Below are 17,568 nucleotides of genomic sequence, written 5' to 3'. Positions count from 1 at the left end.
GGGAGCCGTCACAATCGGTGGCTTGTGGCTTTCCCAGCCTGCGACTTGGGGTTTTCAGCTTAGGTGATTTACTTGTCATCTCTGTACAGAGAACTCTCCAAATTATACCCCCTACCCTAATCTCTCCAACACCAAATCCAGATCACCAAAAACCCACCGGGCTTCCCTACCTGGATATTCCTAGGCATCTCAGACTCATCAAATCAGAAGTGAAATTCTTCCATCAATTAAAAATCATTTCCTAAGGCTAGCACCAGAGTTGGTGTTAGGTTCTGGGCTCAAGAGACAAGTGAAAGTGCCCCTGGTCCGAAAGGGCAGTACTAAGGCATGACCAGGACTCGAGGAAGCCAGAATCACTGCTTTCTGTTCTTGATGTTCCTTAAAGAGCCATCTAGAATTTTCTGAGGAATTGAAGCTAAGCTCGCTGGCTATAATTTGTAAACTGGGCCAGCATTTGTCCTCCAGGCCTTCAGAACCTCTCCCATCTTTGGTCTTTCAGATGTCACTGACAGTGGCTCATGATCCCATCTGTTCATTCTTGGAGTAATCAGGGACTTCATCCGGGCCAGGTGATTTGAATTCATCGAGGGTAGTAAGGGGCAATGAGTATTTACTAAGTACTTAATTCTGTGCCAGCCTCTGTGGAGTTGGAACTGAAAAAGGCCTCCTTCCAAAGGGGGCCTGGGAAGGCCAAAGGGAGAGCATTCCAAGTGTTGTTGTCGTTTGGTTGTTTTTCAGTAGTGTCTGACTCTATGACCCTATTTGGGTTTTCTTGGCAAAGATACTGAAGTGGTTTGCCGTTTCCTTCTCCAGCTTATTTTACAGATGAATAAACTGATGCAAACAGGGTTCAGGGTCACACAGCAGTAAGTGTCTGAGGTTGAATTTGAACTCAGGAGGATGAGTCATCCTGACTTCAGGTCTAGAACTCTTTCCACTGTGCCACTAGCTGTCCTCCAAATATGGTGGACAGTCAGTGAAAAGGCCCAGGAAGTCAGATGTGTTGTGTGTGAGGCATTGCAAGTAATCAGAATAGCTGAATCACAGAGGAGACAGAGAAGTGGAGAGTGTAAGAAAGACAGAAAGATAGGAAGTCCTTTTCCTATGCCTATACCAAATAGAAAGCTTTATATTTTGGGCAGTAATATGGTGGGACTTGTGCTTTAGGAAAATCACTTTAGTGACTGAATGGAGGGTGGACTGGAATGGGGAGAGTTTTGAGGCAGGCAGATGTTTTCAGTGGTCCAGGTGAGAGGTGACAGGGGCCTGTGCCAGGATGGGGGGCGTCGTGAGGGCAGAGGACACATATGTGAAAAATGTTGGAAAGGTAGAAAGGACAAGATTTGGTATAGGGGCAGGGGAAGTGAGAGAGAGGGGGAGATGACACTGAGGGTGGTGGAGCTCGGCACTAATGGGAAAATGGAGAAGACATTTGGGGTATCATCTTAGGAGCTATTTTGGTTCTGCCTTCTCCAAAGGTCCTTCTTTTGGGTAGAGAAAACAGTAGTGAAATATGAACTGATCATCAATTCCTGCTCTGTTGGCTGTTGACATCCCCCCATCCACTCCCAGAAGCAGGCCTTGCCCTTCTTAGGTTTTCCTCTTTCCTTCAATAGAACTTTAAAAGACGGTCATCTCTTTTTGATTGTTCTCAGCTTTCCAGGCCAGCCTCAGCTCATTCTGAGTGTTGGCAGCCTACCCTGAGTTCTGCAGGACCAGGCCACACTCTTAGAGTCATCCTATGGCCCCCTGGCCTTGCCTCCGTATTCTCTGCATTTCCTTTTACAGTCTAAGTTGGGTTGGCGAACCAGGCCACTGCACACCTGTCTTAAGCGACCACTTATTTTAACTCTTCGTCAAATACAACTTCATTCTTGAGAGTTTTTTACCCACCTTGATTGAATTCTCCTGTAGAATTTTAATCCAAGGGACCTCTTTTTCTTTACTGAAGGAAAGAGAGATATGGTGGAAATATCCTTAATTTTAATGACAAAAAATGTTGTAGAGGAACAGCTAAGAAGGGGTGGGGGGGGCTGGAGTAATACATTGGCTCCCCAGAGACCCAGAAAGGTGCCCAAGGAAAGCCTGGGACACAGGGCAGATTCCCTCCAGGGGATCCATGGGAAAGCATTGCCAGCAATCACCCCTGAGGAGCAGAGGGAGAAGGGAGTGTAGTTTTCACTGGTGGAGGGAGTGGCCATGTTAGTGAAATCCTGGGTCCATTAAAATAGCAAGAGATGCTGTCACTTTTGTGTCTCTCTTTACTTCATGTACAGGTTTGACTTTACTCATAAGAAACAATCTGGGGGTGCAGGCCAGTATGGGAAAGTGATAGGCGTCTTAGAACCTCTGGAACCTGAGAACTACACCAAGCTGGAATTTGTAGACAAAACATACGGGACAAATATTCCAAAGCAGTTTATTCCTGCCATAGAGAAGGTGAGAAAATTAACTTTGGTTTGTTTTAACAGTGGGCTGACTAACTTTTGACTTAACATCTCATCTCATTCCTCTCTAAATTCTTTGCCTTAATTATAGCTTTGTTCTTATAGCTGACCATTATTAGACTTCTCATTTGATTGAAGGAATTTCTTTTCTTTAATTATGTGGCCAATAAATTGACGCCTTTTTGAGGTTAGTAAGAGATTGTACTTTCTCAATGATAGTAAACTGTAGCTGTCTGATAATAACTTGAAAAATGTTTAGTTGGTTGCTAATAAGTCCTAGTAAAATAATTTTAAAAATTGGAATCTTTACTTATTATGTATGTTTAGTTTCATGGACTTTGGCTGTTTTATTTTTCTCAATTTACCTGTTTTGGGGCAGAATTTAAAGTTGCAGCTGATTTTTGTTTCTTGTTTAATTCCAAAGTTTTCTCCCCCTTTTTAAATTAGAGGTTCCTTGTCGACAGGCTGTACTTTAGGTAGCATTGGCTAATACTTCTGTGGATTTTGAGTTTTTCCTTGTACTTCTGTTTCAGTCATATGTGTCCTTTGTACTCTTTCCAGTGTTCTCTGTTCAGTAGCCTGCCTCAAGTAGGCAAATATTTTTGTTTTAATTACATAGAACTGAAATTTATAAAACCTAAAGAAATATACTCTTACATTACAGCTCCGTGGAAATGGCAGGTTATTACATCTTCCACACTTCAGTCCTTGTGGATGTTGTGGACCATTTAAAGGCATGGTCTGTTACTGTAGGCCTATTACTTGAGAGAGTGGGATCTATAGTGCAAACTCACTTTTGATGGAGGTTTTGTAGTGGGATGTGAAGTAGCTTCATTTCTCCCTTCCTTAGTTTCCTCATTGGAAAATCATAATAATGTTCTCTTTATGACGGCTGCAGAAATGAAGTAATTACTGTTAAGGAAAGAGGCCAAAGATGGCAGACCTTTTTTTCGTATTGCTCTAATACCTGTGTAATAGAGCTGTAAAATAATGTCTCATTCAGTATTCACTTGCAGTCTTATGCCCAAGTAATGGTGTTGAAGAAGCATCCGTCAACTTTCAAACCCCTGAGTGTCTGGGGTTCTTAGAGAGGTTGTGAAGAATCACTCACTTTGGAGGCTCACACACACTTTTATATAATTTTTTTCAGGGGTTCTTGGATGCTTGTGAGAAAGGCCCCCTCTCGGGTCACCGGATATCTGGGGTACGATTTATCATACAAGATGGAGCGCACCACATGGTAGATTCCAATGAAATCTCTTTCATCCGAGCCGGGGAAGGTGCACTTAAGCAAGGTAGGATAAATCTCTTGAATTTTGCTCTTTGTAGGACATTAGGGATGGGGGTGGGGTGGGGGTGATGAGTTCTTGTGGAAAACAACAAAGCTCCACTTCTCTTATCTGTTTCTTGCCTTTTAAAAAAAAAAAAAACAACTTTGATCAATCTTGGGAGTCTATCACCTGTGCCTTTTGTATACAAGCCAAGAAGAGTCAGAATTTCAAAAAAGCATTTTTTATATAAATTCCCTGTGGTCTTGTTCTAATTTTTAAGTGATTTATGCAAAGGGCAGAAAATACATGATTACCCATGAAACGGACTTCTTTATATCTGTGGCATTGGGGACATAGAAAATGCTCATCATTTGGCAAAGAAGTATAATGACCCTCCTTATAGGAGAGACAGCTTTGTAGTATGGCAGAAATCAGAAACCTCTCATGCATAGACTCATTTACACTAGAATCCTCAATTGCCCAGTTTTTCTTTTTGTAGTGGACTTTTATGAAAGAAAGAAATGACAAGAAAGACACTTGACATCAGAAATGTATCTAAGCCAGCCACTGTGAGGCTTTGTGCTGAGGCACAAAGGTTCAATCTCCTGGACCTAGCAAGAGGAAAAGAATGGGTTAGATCACATGGGGAATTTGTACAACACATTCAGGGCTTCCGGACTTCTCCATGCCCTAAGGCCTGTGGCTGAGTCCTGGAAAACGCTTCACAAGGGTCGGAAGTGCGGGTGACCCAGAGACAGGCTGTGGTGCGTTAATAGTGATGACTGTCATGAAACATGAGATAGAAAGGTAATGAGCCATAATGTTCATTTACTTCAACAGCTTTTCTCAATCTTAATGAAGAGGAGGAGGTTCTGGCACGAGTTGAGAGCAAACAATAACAGATGGACAGTCCAAATGTCCACAGAATATTCAGAGGCCTAGAGGAAGGCTTCTCGTGTTTGGGGTAGATGTTCTGTGGAGGATCTATAGAAGGACAGGGACGAGAAGGCCTGGTGGAGAGAGGGTTGGACTAGGAGCCAGCAAGATCTGGGTCCGAATCTCCCCAGGGCCATGTGGCCCTTTCTGTGGCCATCATTTTCCTCATGTGTAAAATGAGGTGGTTGGACTGGGTGATCTCCAAAGGCCCTTTAAGCTCTAACTCTCTGGTCCTGTGATAAGAATCACAGGATGGATAAACGTGGACAGGTGGCATGCTGCACTGGTGAACAGACTGCCCCCATCACCCCGACCGTGGCTCTGTGTTCCTAAGGATGACCCTGTGGCCTTGCGAGTCACCACAGTATGATGAAAGTCTGTTCCTTGTACTTAAGGCAGAGGAGAGAGTTTGTGGCAGAAAGAATTTTTTATCAGTGAAACAAAAAGGATTTCAGGATTAACTTTCAGTTAACCTAAAGGGTAAATTGGCCAAAACACTCCATGCGCAGAGCCATTGTTTAACCAAAGTCCTGTTGTATCAGTAGAAGTTTGAACTCAGGATTCTGTCCCTTTCTGAGTTGCACAACCTCCGTAAGTGGCAATCTGGCCTTATCCCTCCAGTCACGTGCAAGTTTTTCCTTATGTAAGGCTGAAATTTGCCTCTGTACTACCCCCTGGTCTTGGAGCTGCCCTTGGTGGCAAATCCAAGAAGGCTCCTCCCACGTCCATGTGGTGACATGAGATTCTTAAGGACAGCTGTCCCGTTTCTCCAGGCATTCTTCTCTCCCCAGCCCATCTGTCTCCACTTCCTTCAGCTGTTAAGCCCTTCATGTTCCTGATGACTCTTCTGGATGCATTCTAGGTTGTCACTGTGTTCTCCTAAGATACGGCACTCAGAAAGGCCCCCTGGCCTCATGCTGTAGTCTGACCTGGGCAGAGGGTGCACAGCAAGCCTGACAACACCCCTTTGGTCTGAATCCACCGCTTCTGTTAATGTCACCTAGGTCACAGGAGTGTTGGTGTCCCTGAAAACGCCTACATTCTTTTCATGTGAACTGTGTGTCCCTGACTCCTATCCTCCATCTGGAACCCCATTGAAGACCTTAAGTAGCTCCATTAATTTCATCATCTTAGACCCAGCTCATCTTTCTAGTCTCTCAAGGTCTTTTTGGATCCCAATTTTGCCTTCAGTGTTCCATATCCCCTGCATTTGTGATAAGCATACCGCAGACGGCTTTAGAACAGAATTGAGTTGACACTCAATTCATTTCACTGGTTCACCTCACTAGAGGCCAATCTCTAGGTTGAGATCAGTCCATTAATCCCCACCCTTTGGGTTGAGGTGATCAGCACTCCAGATCGACAGAACTGCCACGATTCATATCAGCCCAGCTTTTCCAAAAAGATACGACAAGCCTTTGTCAGGGCCTTGATTAAGTGGGTGCGCTGTGTTTAAGTCGTAGCTTTGTTCCGCTGGTCTGGTGACCCTCTTCAAACAAGGAGACTCGGGGGAGTTTGGCTTGCTTTGTTTTTTAAGCCATCTTGTTTTGAAGTGATTGTTGTGTTCCATCTGAGTGTTTTAAACATTTTTGGGGTTATTCTTTTCTTAACTTTAATTTATTTTGAATTATCAGCAATCACTTCCATAAGCTTTTGAGTTTTAAATTTTTCTCCTCCTTCCCATCTCACTCCCCAAGACAGCCCACAGTCTTACGTAGGCTATGCATATACATTCCTATTAAACGTGTTTTTTTAAAAAATCAGTTTATTTTACTTTCATTTACCCAACATGTATTGTCTCTTCTCACTCATCTCCCTACCCACTATTGGGAGAAAAATAAAAGGGGGGAGAAAAACACTGGTAAGAGCCATGAATAGTCGGTCAAAACACGTTCCTCCATTTGCCTTGTCTAAAAAACCATCTCAGTCTGCACTGTCTGGAGGTGTGTGGCCTGTGTTGTGGGGTTAATGAGAGTTCCTGAGTCTTTCGGTGTTGTTTCTTTTGCGGTATTGTTGTATTGTGTAAATTATTCTCCTTTCTCTTCCCACTTCACTCTGAATCAGTTCATCCAAGTTTTCCTAGGCTTCTCTGAAATCGTCTCTGTTGCATTTCATTCCACTCATATCCCGTAACTTGTTTAGCCATTCTTCAGCTGAAGGGCACTTCCTTAGCTACCAGTTCTTTGCCACTACAAAAATACTTTAAGGGCTGTAAACTTAAAATGAATTTGAGCTCTGGGTTTAAGACCATTGAACTCAGCCATCTTTCCCTGTTTAAAAAAAAAATTAAGCTGAAATCTTAAGATATTCTAAAGCTTACACAGCTAAGACAGACAGTAGCCTTAAGCCTTCTGCTGAAAGCAAAGGGGAAATGCTCACATCAGTAGAGAAGAGGAATGTTTTGTACATTTTATCCATTGTAAATACCAGATTTCAAGAACTATATGATATTCTGAGCATTGTTTCGTGTAGGTGGATTTAGTTTTGATGAATTTTTTTAATAAATCCAAAGCCAGGAATGAAGCATCAGCCCCTCTTTCTTTAGAGCAGTGTGCTGAAAGCAAATTACTTTTTTAAAATTGAAATTGTGCACTTCTCAGTTATTACTAGCGAAAGACGGATTGGCTTCCCTGGAGGGCAGGGATTACACAAACAGCTAGGTTTGCCATATTTACCGTTTTTTTAAAGCTCTATCCCTTTAAAGAAAGCATTTGAGGATAAATAGAGGGGTGAGACTTGGCCTTAGAGGGGTGAGACTTGGCCTTGCAATGATGCCTTCTCTGGTCCCATTCTGCAGCTTCTCCTCCACTGGTGGACTTAGGCGTGGCCCAGAGCAGTGAGATCAAACTCTGCTGAATATTGCTTTAGAAGGCCAAAAATTAGTGTTATGTTTTATTGTGTTATTTATTTTCTTAAACATTTCCCAGTTACATTTGAGTCTTGAATCCAGGAGTTTTCATGGCTGAGTTTCACACCCTGGCCTAGACTTGCCCAGGGTCACACAAATAGCATTTGTTAGGTAGGATTTGATTCTAGGTCTTATCTTGGCTTCACTCCTGGCTCAATCCACCACTCCACCCTAAATAAAAATGCTGAAAAGAAGTATCCATCAGTGTTAACTAGTAGACATTTAAGGGTGAGTCATTTCCGGATCATTTAAATCTCTGTTTATACATGCATGCACACATCCATACACGCACATGCACGCATACATATGTGTGTATGCATGTCTAGACAGTCACTTCCCAGCAGACTGGACAGCTATGCAGAACCCGCAGACCGGCTCAAGCAAGCAGGAGGCCCGCAAGCAAAGTGCTGGTTTGACTTGCTCATTGTGAATGTCTGTTTCTTCACCTTTTTTTCTTATTTTAAACTTGCTAGTTCAGAATGTCAGTTTTCCTCCTCCTCTCCCCCTGCTTTAGTCACTGAGAGGGGGCAGCTGTTCTAGGGTAAAAAGAAAGAACCCAAAAGCCCAATGTGGGCATTTCAGTTCTTCCAGGTTCCTTGCTACTGGTCTTCCATCTTAATGCTTAGAATCAAAATGCTGGTCACTGCACCTCATTGCTAATTCTACCTCAGCTCCTTCTGAGATGATCCATATATCATTGCTGAAGATGGGAAAACATTAGAATAAATCCTCTTGTGGGTGTTCTCCATCCCAGACGAATAGCTTCACATTGATGGCAGCATAAATTCATCTGGCTCACATTTCTCTCTTTTTTTTTTTTAATATATTTTTATTTATTTTGTTAAATATTTCCCAATTACATGTAAAAGAAATTTTTAACATTCATTTGTTAACATTTTAAGTTTCAAATTCTCTTTCTCTCTCTCTTACCCTTTCCTCCCCTTGAGAATGCAATATGATATTTATACATGTGAAGTCACACAAAACATATTTCCATATTAGCCATGTTGCAAAAGAAAAAAGACTAAAAACCCCAAAAATGGTGAAAGTAAAAAAAGTTTGCTTCAGTCTGCATTCAGAGTTCATCAGTTCTCTCTCTGGAGATGGACAGCCTTTGTCATCGTGAGACCTTTGGAATTGTCTTGGATATTTATCTTGATTAGAGTAGCCAATTCTTTCCCCGTTGATTATACTCAGAATATTACTGTTACTGTGTACAACGTTCTCCTGCTTCTCACTTCTCTTTGAATCAGTTCATGTAAGTCTTTCCAGGTTTTCCTGAGAGCATCCTGCTCGTCATTTCTTATAGCACTATAAATAGTATTCCATCATGATCACATTTTCCATCTTGTTCAGCCATTCCCCAGTTGAATTATCCCTTCTCTTGTCAGTTCTTTCTGGCTCACATTTTCAATGGACTGTTTGTTTGGTTTTTTGGTTAAATCACTAGGGCAGAATCTGAACTCAGCACTTTGTCTCTGGGACTTAATATTGCTTTGTCTTTATTACAATAAAAAATGGCAGGCCTTCCCTTCACTGCCTGCTTTTCACCTTGTGAGTGGAATTATTACAACTATTTCTTCTGCTCATTTTCTGCTGAAAAAGTACCTTGCTCAATATGCCTGTCTTCTAGCCATACTGCAGGGTAAACCAAGGTCCTGACTGAGCCAGCTTAGTGACCAGAACTCTGTGGAGCATTAAGCTTTACAAAGCATTTCTTTAGAAAAAAGAAGAAAGCCTGTGAGGGACAAGGTGGCAGACACATCTCCATGCCCTTGCCTTCCCTTCCCTCCCCTCCTTGCTGATTGTCGTCCTGTATCCAAGGGCATCTACCATGGCGGCCTTCCCTGGCTCTTCTCACTGTCTGCTTACCCCCTTACACTCTGGCTTCCAGTCTTTCACCAAAATGTCTCTCTCCAAAGGTACTAGTGATTTCTTAGCTGCCAAGCCTAATGGACTTTTCTCCATCCTCCTTCTCCTTGACCTCTCTGCAGCCTTTGACACTGAGGATCACCCTCCCCTCCTTGATCCTTTCTTCTCTCCAGGTATTCTCCTACGTAGCTGACCACTTGTCCTCTGAATCCTTTGCTGGATCATGATCACATGATCACACCCTCCAGCCTCTGCATGTCCAAAGCTCTGGACTAGCTTTTTTCCACAAACAAGACTGACTCTCTCTCTCTGTCTTTCTCTCTGTCTCTGTCTGTCTCTGTCTGTCTTTGTCTCTCTCTCTCTCTCTCTCCATTTTCTCCAGCTGTCCCCCTTGCCTGGAATGCTTTCCCGCTCATCTCTACCTGTTGGCTTCCCTGGCTTCCTTTAAGTCCCAAATAAAATCCCCTGTCTTACAGGAAGGTTTTCCCAGTCCCTCTTAATTCTAGTGCCTTTCCTGTCTTCATTATTTCCTATTTATCTTGTATATATCTTGCTTTGTACATATTTGTTTGCTTGTTGAATTGTATCTCCAGGGCTTAGTACAGGATGCATAGTAGGCTCTTAATAAATGTTGCCTAACTGACTAATTGACTTTTACCCCATTCATCCATATTGCCCTCTAGATCAGCTAGGCCGCGCTCTGGATGAATGCTGTCTGTTGAGCAGTTTGACCTTACCCTACACCTACGTTTCCCTGTTATTCAAGTCAGCCCCTCAGCTGCCATCCCATGGGATTCTGTGCTGCAGCCCTTGGCTTGAAGGTGTCTCTACTCTTCCAGTCTTCTTCCTTGTCCTCAGGGTCCCACCTTGGCACTCTCACGCAGGTCCACTGGCTACCTTCATGGTGACTGCCAACCGACGGTTACAGATCGACTCTGGAATCTTGCCCTGTGGTGTGGGCTGTAGTGGGAGAAAGTAAAGGGTGAGAGGAGAATCGGGAGGATTTAGGGAGAGAGAGGGAGAGTTTAAGGTCATTGTAGAGCTGTGCAAATTCTCCTATGACTTTGTTATTCATTGGGGATTTTATCATCTGGTTAAAACATGTCCATGTAAAAAAAAAAACCAAAAAATGCAAAACAAAAACAAACCCCCAGCTGTTGTTAGAGCTAGAGAAGCCTGTGATGTGGATGTAATGCCTCCATGTGCAGCAGACAAAGCTCCAGAGCTGTCTGTGTTCTTTGTTCCTCCTGGTTCTCCTATCTGTGCTTCTGTGTTTCCAACTCGGCCCCCTGAGGGATCTTTGAAGGGAGCCTAGGAGTCTGGAATAGCCTTTTACATTTAATGACTTTTTAAAAAAATGCCATAAAGCTCACTTGTTTGGACTGAATTGGGGTCTGCTTGGTCAGATTGCTCTGAATTATAGAACATTTTCAAGAAATTCAGTTCATTGACTTTGAAGAACACAACTTCAGTTAGGCTAACAGAGCTGTAGCTGCTCAGGTTCTGGGCAGATGCTTTCATGACTGGTAATTAGGATGTTTGAAGTAACTGGGCACTTCTGGAGGAGGTTAGAACACTTGGCCTTTGACTCTTTTTATGTTGGCAAGGCATGCTTACCCAGGGATCCATGTCTTTAACCTTGAACAGATCTCAGAGAGTTTGTAACCTTGGATGGGGGAAAATAGATAGCTTGTTTTCACTTCCCTCACACAGAAATTTAGCATGAAGCAACTGAAATTTCTTTAGCTATTTAAAAACATTTTGAGAAGACGTCCATAGGGCTTAGCAGACTTAGGCAGACCCTTCCTTGTTAACTAGCACAAAAGCCATTTTCAGCCCTGCCTTTGTCAGAGTGATCCCAAAGGTCACGTTAGTGGTCTGCATTACTGTGTTCTCCCGAACTACAAATGACTCATTTGTGTATCGGATAGCTTAAACAGGCTTTTCCATGATAGCAGCAGATGCATTTAAGTTTGGGTGTGTTTAAATCTCCAAAGTCACTTATGGAAGGGAACCCAATTTATAGGAAGAAAAGTGAAGAGAATTAGGTTTTTTAGCTTAAAAAGGGAAAGGCCGAAGGCATGATTCAGGGACCAAAGGAGCGGTTGGTTTCCATGTCTGACAAGAACAGGAAAAGAAAAGATGGATTTAGATTGAAACAAGAACGACTTTGTTTAGATAAAAGGAAGAACTTTGTGATGATGTGATTAAAACCAAGCCCCCAGAGGGGCTGCCACAGTAAGTTGTACCGGGTGGACTCTTGGTTCTTTTTCCCAGGGTGGTCTAGGCATTCACATGCCTAGAGACAAGGTACTAATGTACTATACTGCTGTGCTCATTGTCCTTTTCAGGGGCCCTCCTAGCTCTGTGTTCCTGGATTCTGTGATTGGGGGGAGCTGTTTGCTAATGGAAAGATTCCTTATGTCAGAATGAAGCCCCAGTTCACTAGTTTCTCTTTTGGGGAAACCAATCACAGTTAGGGAAATGTGTGCAGATCAAACATTGCAACTGTGCAGAATCGTTCGTGGGTGCCAGAATTCAGGTCAATTCACCCAATGTTTATCCATCCCAAAGCACAGTAAAGCTGAGTTGGTGCTGGTGAATCTATTCTCCCTCCTTTGAGCTCTTTCCTGGCAGATTCACACACATGCTTGCGGTGATGGCAGATACCCTTTGTACCTTGTGATTGTGAGACCAACACGCTGACTCTGGCCTTTTCTCCCCAGCCTTGGCAAATACTACCCTGTGCATCCTGGAGCCTGTGATGTCGGTGGAGGTGATGGCTCCTAACGAGTTCCAGGGCACTGTGATCGCTGGGATTAACCGCCGCCACGGAGTGATTACGGGACAAGATGGTGTAGAGGACTACTTCACTTTGTATGCAGATGTAAGTGCCATTGATCTTGGGAGAGTTCTGAGAAATGCAGGTCCATTATGATAATTATGGACTCAAGCAGACGCCCCTTTCTGGTGCTCTCAGTCCTGACTTTGTATGTCCATGTGGGGGAACTTGATGGCCGGGTATTGAGAGGGTGTGGCGTCTGCAGTGAGGTCTGCATCTTACGGCTGTAGAAAGAGACCTCTGACCCGGAATATGGTCTGAGCCTTGAAATCTTTTTAAGATGCGTCCCGGTCTTGTTTTTCTCTCAGTATGGATTTATATGTCTAGCTGCCTCCCTGGAAACATAGGCCTTCAGATTCAATGGGTGATGACCACATCGGGGTAGTGTCACAGGAGCCCCTGTGATGTGAGAAGAGGCCTCGGGCCTCCCCAGAGGCAGCGCCAATGGCAGCTGATTGAAGAAGCCAGAGGAAAGAGGCACACACAGCAGAGGGGTCAGATCGACAGATGCTTGCTGAGGATGGCCAGATGGGAGTGTGCTTTTAAGTTACTGGTTGTTGGAAGCCAAGAAATAAGTGGTTCCTTTTGAGTTCTTTTAGCCTTTTTCCTCTAACAGTAACATTCACTTCACAAGAGTGAAATAACTGAGCCTTTTCTATGTTTAAATATTTTTTTGGAAGTATCGCTGAAATGTTGATTGCATTGATTTTCAGGTGCCACTGAATGAAATGTTTGGCTATGCCACAGAACTTCGGTCGTGCACAGAGGTAAGCCAGGGTTTCAGTTAGGGACGCATGTGTGCTAGAAGAGACCACCCATCTAACAGATGAGATCTAGGAAATCAGTCTTATCTGAGCCTGGCTGTACCTGGTAGCTGTAAGAAACCTAGTGATTTCTCTTTTCTCTGTCTTATGGAGAAAAGGGAAATGAATGGTCCTGTCTCCAGGTTAAAACTCCTACAAAGCGCTCCCTGCCCTCATGACCTCCACAGCCTGACCCCCACCCCAAATCACCTTGTATTGACTTTGTGCATATTTTATATTTAATTTTATTTCCTGTGATAGAACATGAGCTTCTGGGGGGAAAGCACTATTCATTTCTGTCTTTGTATTCCCAGTGAGTTCCCAGCATCATGCCTGGCACACAATAAGCATGTAGATGCATGCTGGATAGTTGGGTAATGGATCCTGTTTTTGCATGTCTTTCCATAATAGTTGAAATAAGCACAGGACGATAGATCGTGCTCTCCTTTCCGTCTTGCAGGGGAAAGGGGAATATACAATGGAGTACTCTCGGTACCAGCAGTGTTTGCCTGCCACCCAAGAAGGGCTCATCCACAAGTACCTGGAAGCCACCGGTCAGCTCCCTGTGAGGAAAGGAAAAGCCAAGAGCTGATTTTTCTCTCTCGTGCCAAGCACTCTACTTGGTTCAGATTTGCTCTGCGGTCTCACATGTTCCCCCAATTTGATGGACTCCAGGGGAGTGGATTTAGGCCGAGGAGACTGGGATTTGGGGAGATTTCCTCTCTTTTTATTCAGAAGCAACCAAGAGATAATGTATGTATGATACCCTACAGCCATGGATTCGTTTTTTTAGTTTGTTGTAAAATGTCTATTAAAAACAATGATTATACTGTACTGTACAAACATTTATTTGAGGGATTACCATATTGGACTGATGTTATTTTCTTACCAAAGGCTACTAATACGAATGAAATCCTGGTGTCTGCATTCCAAGTAGTCGAATATTTTTGGTTGTTGAAAGGGCAGAAAGGAACTTTTTCAGGCTTGGGTCCTTGCTTTAGGAAATTGATGTGTTGGCCTGAATTTTTAGCTACAAAGGGTTTAAGCTCCTAAGTTTGCTGCTCTGGCAGCTCCCTAATAACTCTGTTTGGTTTTAGGAGGGTAGGGGGCATTCTAGTGGGGCTTTATGTAAAATAAGGGAGATTGCCATAAAGTATTTCCTGCCTAGATTAGTCAGAAGGTGACCCTTAGCTCAGCAGCACCATGGACAGCCTCAAGGGCCCTGTCAGTGTCAACCTTTTCTGGGTATGATCAGCCTTGGGTCTAGTGCCCCCAGTGCTGGCTCCCTGAAAGAGGGTCATTGATTAGCGTTTGCCTATAATTGCTTATAAAAGCAATTAAACATTCTGGATAGCTGTGATGGCATATTGTTCTAGAGTCTGTCTGGCGTAGCAGAAGAGTTTGTCTTTCCATAGAATCCCTTGGTTTCGAAAGAGCCTAGTATCCAGCCTTTTGAGATGTGCACACAGCAGACTATTGTCTTTCTTCTTACCGAGATGGTTTCTATTTGCAAACGAATGAATGATGGTCTGGAGGCATGAAATAATTGTGTATGGTTTTGGGGAAAATTGGTATTTTGTTGGGTGTGAGGGGGGTGGTGGTGAGAAATGAGAGAAAGGGGAGGCGTTCATTTGTATCAACAGTTTGATTTAAGCCAAGTTGAAAATACTGATCATTTCCTCCAAAGACCATCTGGATATAGAAGACTTCCCACCTCTTTCTTGAGATGTTTAAAAAAAAAAAAAAAAAGTAGCTACAAGATGACATTAGGTTCCTTGTGGTTTTTGGAAGTATCTTCTGGCATGGCTTTGTGTTTAGAGGTTCACAAAAGAATAAATGAGTTATGATTGTGAGACAAATCCATTAGCCTTGTAAGTGTTGTTGTCACTGACTCAGCATCGGTGTTGCAGAGTTTGTTTTGTTTGTAAATTCCCAGGAATCACTTGTCAACATTGGAGGCCACCTACGAGAAGAGAGGCTCAGAGTTGGGTTGAGATTTTTTGAGAAGAATGTCCCCGTGGACTGTGTCTTTGCATCAGCCATATTTGCTCCAGCTGCCCTAGGCATGTTCAGATTTTCTGGGATATTAGCAATAGGGATGAGTTAACCCAAGAGGCTCTTTGCTTTGCTGAGTACTTACAAAATTAAGCTTTCAGGGTTGGAAGGGATCCTAGGAACCATACAACTGAACCCCTCTTCGATAGCCTTGACAAGTGGTCACACTCACTACTCCCCAAGGCAACTTAATTGACTTTGGTGCTGCTTTCTCTCTATAAATATATGCGTATTTCAGGAGTTTTTACTCCTTTCAAGCTGAAATCGGCCATTAGTCCTAATTCTGCTTTCTTGGGCCAAGGAAAGCGTGTCTAATTCTTTCACAGGGAGCGCTTGAGTATTCCTTCAAGTCTTCTGTTCTCTAGACTGAACATCCCCAGTTCCTTTGGCGGATTCTCCTGACATGCTTTTGGGTCACCTCCCCACCCAGATCTTGGAATCATTCTAGCATCTCGAGGACTCTTAGGATGGTGTGGCCGCAGCTAAACACAACGCATCAGATACAGCTGGACAGGCCAGAGGACAGTGACACCGTCGCAGACTTTGGGGTGCTGTCATCATCCGAACGCAGCCTAGGGTCACCTGAACTGTTGCCCTTGAGCCATGGCCCCTCCATCCTGTACATTTGCAGTTCAATTTTTGAACCTAAGTGTAAGATTTTCATAAGAAAACGTGACCAGGATAAATCCATCCCATTGTACCAGCCTGTTAGTCTTTGCTTCTGAGTTACCATCCGGTCCATTGGCCATCTCTTCAAGCCTCACAGTACATAGCGTGCCATCTATAGAATGGAATGTGATGGAAACACGTTTACTAAGCACCTACTGTGTGCCACGCACTGTTCTAGGTACTGGGGACACAGACGAAGAGATAGCCTTCACCATCAATGAGTTCACATTCTAATGGGGGGGGAGGGCAGGGCAAGATAACATAAAGGAGGGTGTGTGTTCATGTTCATTTCATGGCAGACAGAAGGGCCGGGTAGTTCTTTGGCAGGGAAAACATCAGGGCAGATGGCAAGGCCTGGGCTCCAGACTTGGGGGAGCAATGTTAGGTCAGATGATCCCCAAGCTGGAGGACAGAGGGTTCAAGTGTTAGAGTGGAATGGGGCTCTGGAGTACCTTCCACAAGGGAGGACATATGGGGGTCAGCATCCACCCAAGAGCGAGTGTCCAGCACTTGGTGAGGACTGGACAGTGAGGGTTAGGTGGTGGGCTCCTCAATTGTGGCAAGTGGAGCTGCTCTGTCTTCTTACTGCTGGTGGATGTCCCTGCCCTCCCTGCCATGTTGAGCTAGGGCAGGGCAGGGGAAAGGCTTTCAGGAAGGCATCAAGAGAAATATTGAAAATAATAGGGCCGGGGCAGCTAGGTGGCACAGTGGATAGAGCTCCAGTCTTGGAGTCAGGAGGACCTGAGTTCAAATCCTGTCTCAGACACTTGACATGTACTAGCTGTGTGACCCTAGGCAAGTCACTTAACCCCGATCGCCTCACCAAAAAAAAAAAATAATAATAGGGCCAAAGAAAAAGGTGTGATGCCACATTGGAGGCTACTACTATCTGGGGCTAGTTATTCACCTTGCTCTGAATCTTCCTAATTTTACTATTATCTAGTCTACCGTGATAGGAGCAATCATCAAATGTCTTGCTGAGACCCTAGGCATACTTTGGTAATGGCACCATGGTTACCAGTCTAATATCTCTGTGTGTCACTGATAATCACACTTTTTTCTAATTCAGGTCTTGGCTCATTGGTGCCACTTTCAGGTTTCAAGCTAGATCCTCTTCTCCTGGCTTATTGACATCCCAAACCTAAGATCCCCCTTTATAGGAAGAGAATTACAGGCTTTTCTTCACTCTGCTCATTCTCCTGTTCTCTAATGTTAACACACCAATCTCTTAGGTATTTAAAAATTAACTATGAAAGACTAGAGGGGAACGTACTGTGTGTGTGTGTGTGTGAGTATGTGTGTGGCTAGGATGGAAAAGCCCTTCCACTGCCATCATCTCGGTCATCTTGCAATACTTCACTCTCAAACCTCGAGGTGTTGACAAGCCTACTCTCCCCTCCCTTCCAAGCCACCAAGGTCGCAGTGAAGAAATGACCACCTGAAACGGGCTGCAGAGCTACTTGCCTGTTTTCGAGGTCATCTTGCTTTGACCTTATTCAAAGCCTCTCTTTCCACCCATAAGCTAGACCTTTGAGCTGGTTCGGGCCTCTCAAACAAAGTCTCCTACTGACACCACGTGGCACCTTGGGCCTTCTGGCTCTTTGCATGTTGGTTCCCACCCAACTAACGTGTTCTTTCTCTGGACCTTTAGCGCTTTCTTCCCAGGTGATTCCAAACCTACCAACCCAGGCGAGGCTGATTAGCTTACGCTGATAGACATGCCCCAAGACCAGTAGATAGATAGGTCTTCCTGGTCCTTAGCTGG

The 17,568-nt window shown here is 43.9% G+C and overlaps 1 protein-coding gene across 1 annotated transcript in view; it reads left to right on the top strand.

Moving 5' to 3' along the window:
- The window catches only part of GFM1 (G elongation factor mitochondrial 1), a 46,780-nt gene extending 31,842 nt beyond the window's left edge, over positions 1–14,938 (top strand). The window contains exons 14-18 of the mRNA XM_027875834.1: positions 2,277–2,439; positions 3,598–3,742; positions 12,161–12,321; positions 12,990–13,043; positions 13,540–14,938. Coding sequence (XP_027731635.1) covers positions 2,277–2,439; positions 3,598–3,742; positions 12,161–12,321; positions 12,990–13,043; positions 13,540–13,671 — 655 coding nt within the window. The 3' untranslated portion in view covers positions 13,672–14,938. The remainder of the gene's footprint in view (positions 1–2,276; positions 2,440–3,597; positions 3,743–12,160; positions 12,322–12,989; positions 13,044–13,539) is intronic.
- The last annotated feature ends 2,630 nt before the right edge of the window (positions 14,939–17,568 follow it).

This window comes from Vombatus ursinus, unplaced genomic scaffold, assembly GCF_900497805.2.
Source record: "Vombatus ursinus unplaced genomic scaffold, bare-nosed wombat genome assembly UNPS02014810.1, whole genome shotgun sequence".
NCBI lineage: Eukaryota > Metazoa > Chordata > Mammalia > Diprotodontia > Vombatidae > Vombatus > Vombatus ursinus.
Note: the sequence above shows the minus strand (reverse complement) of the source record. Positions and strands in the feature narration are given on the sequence as shown.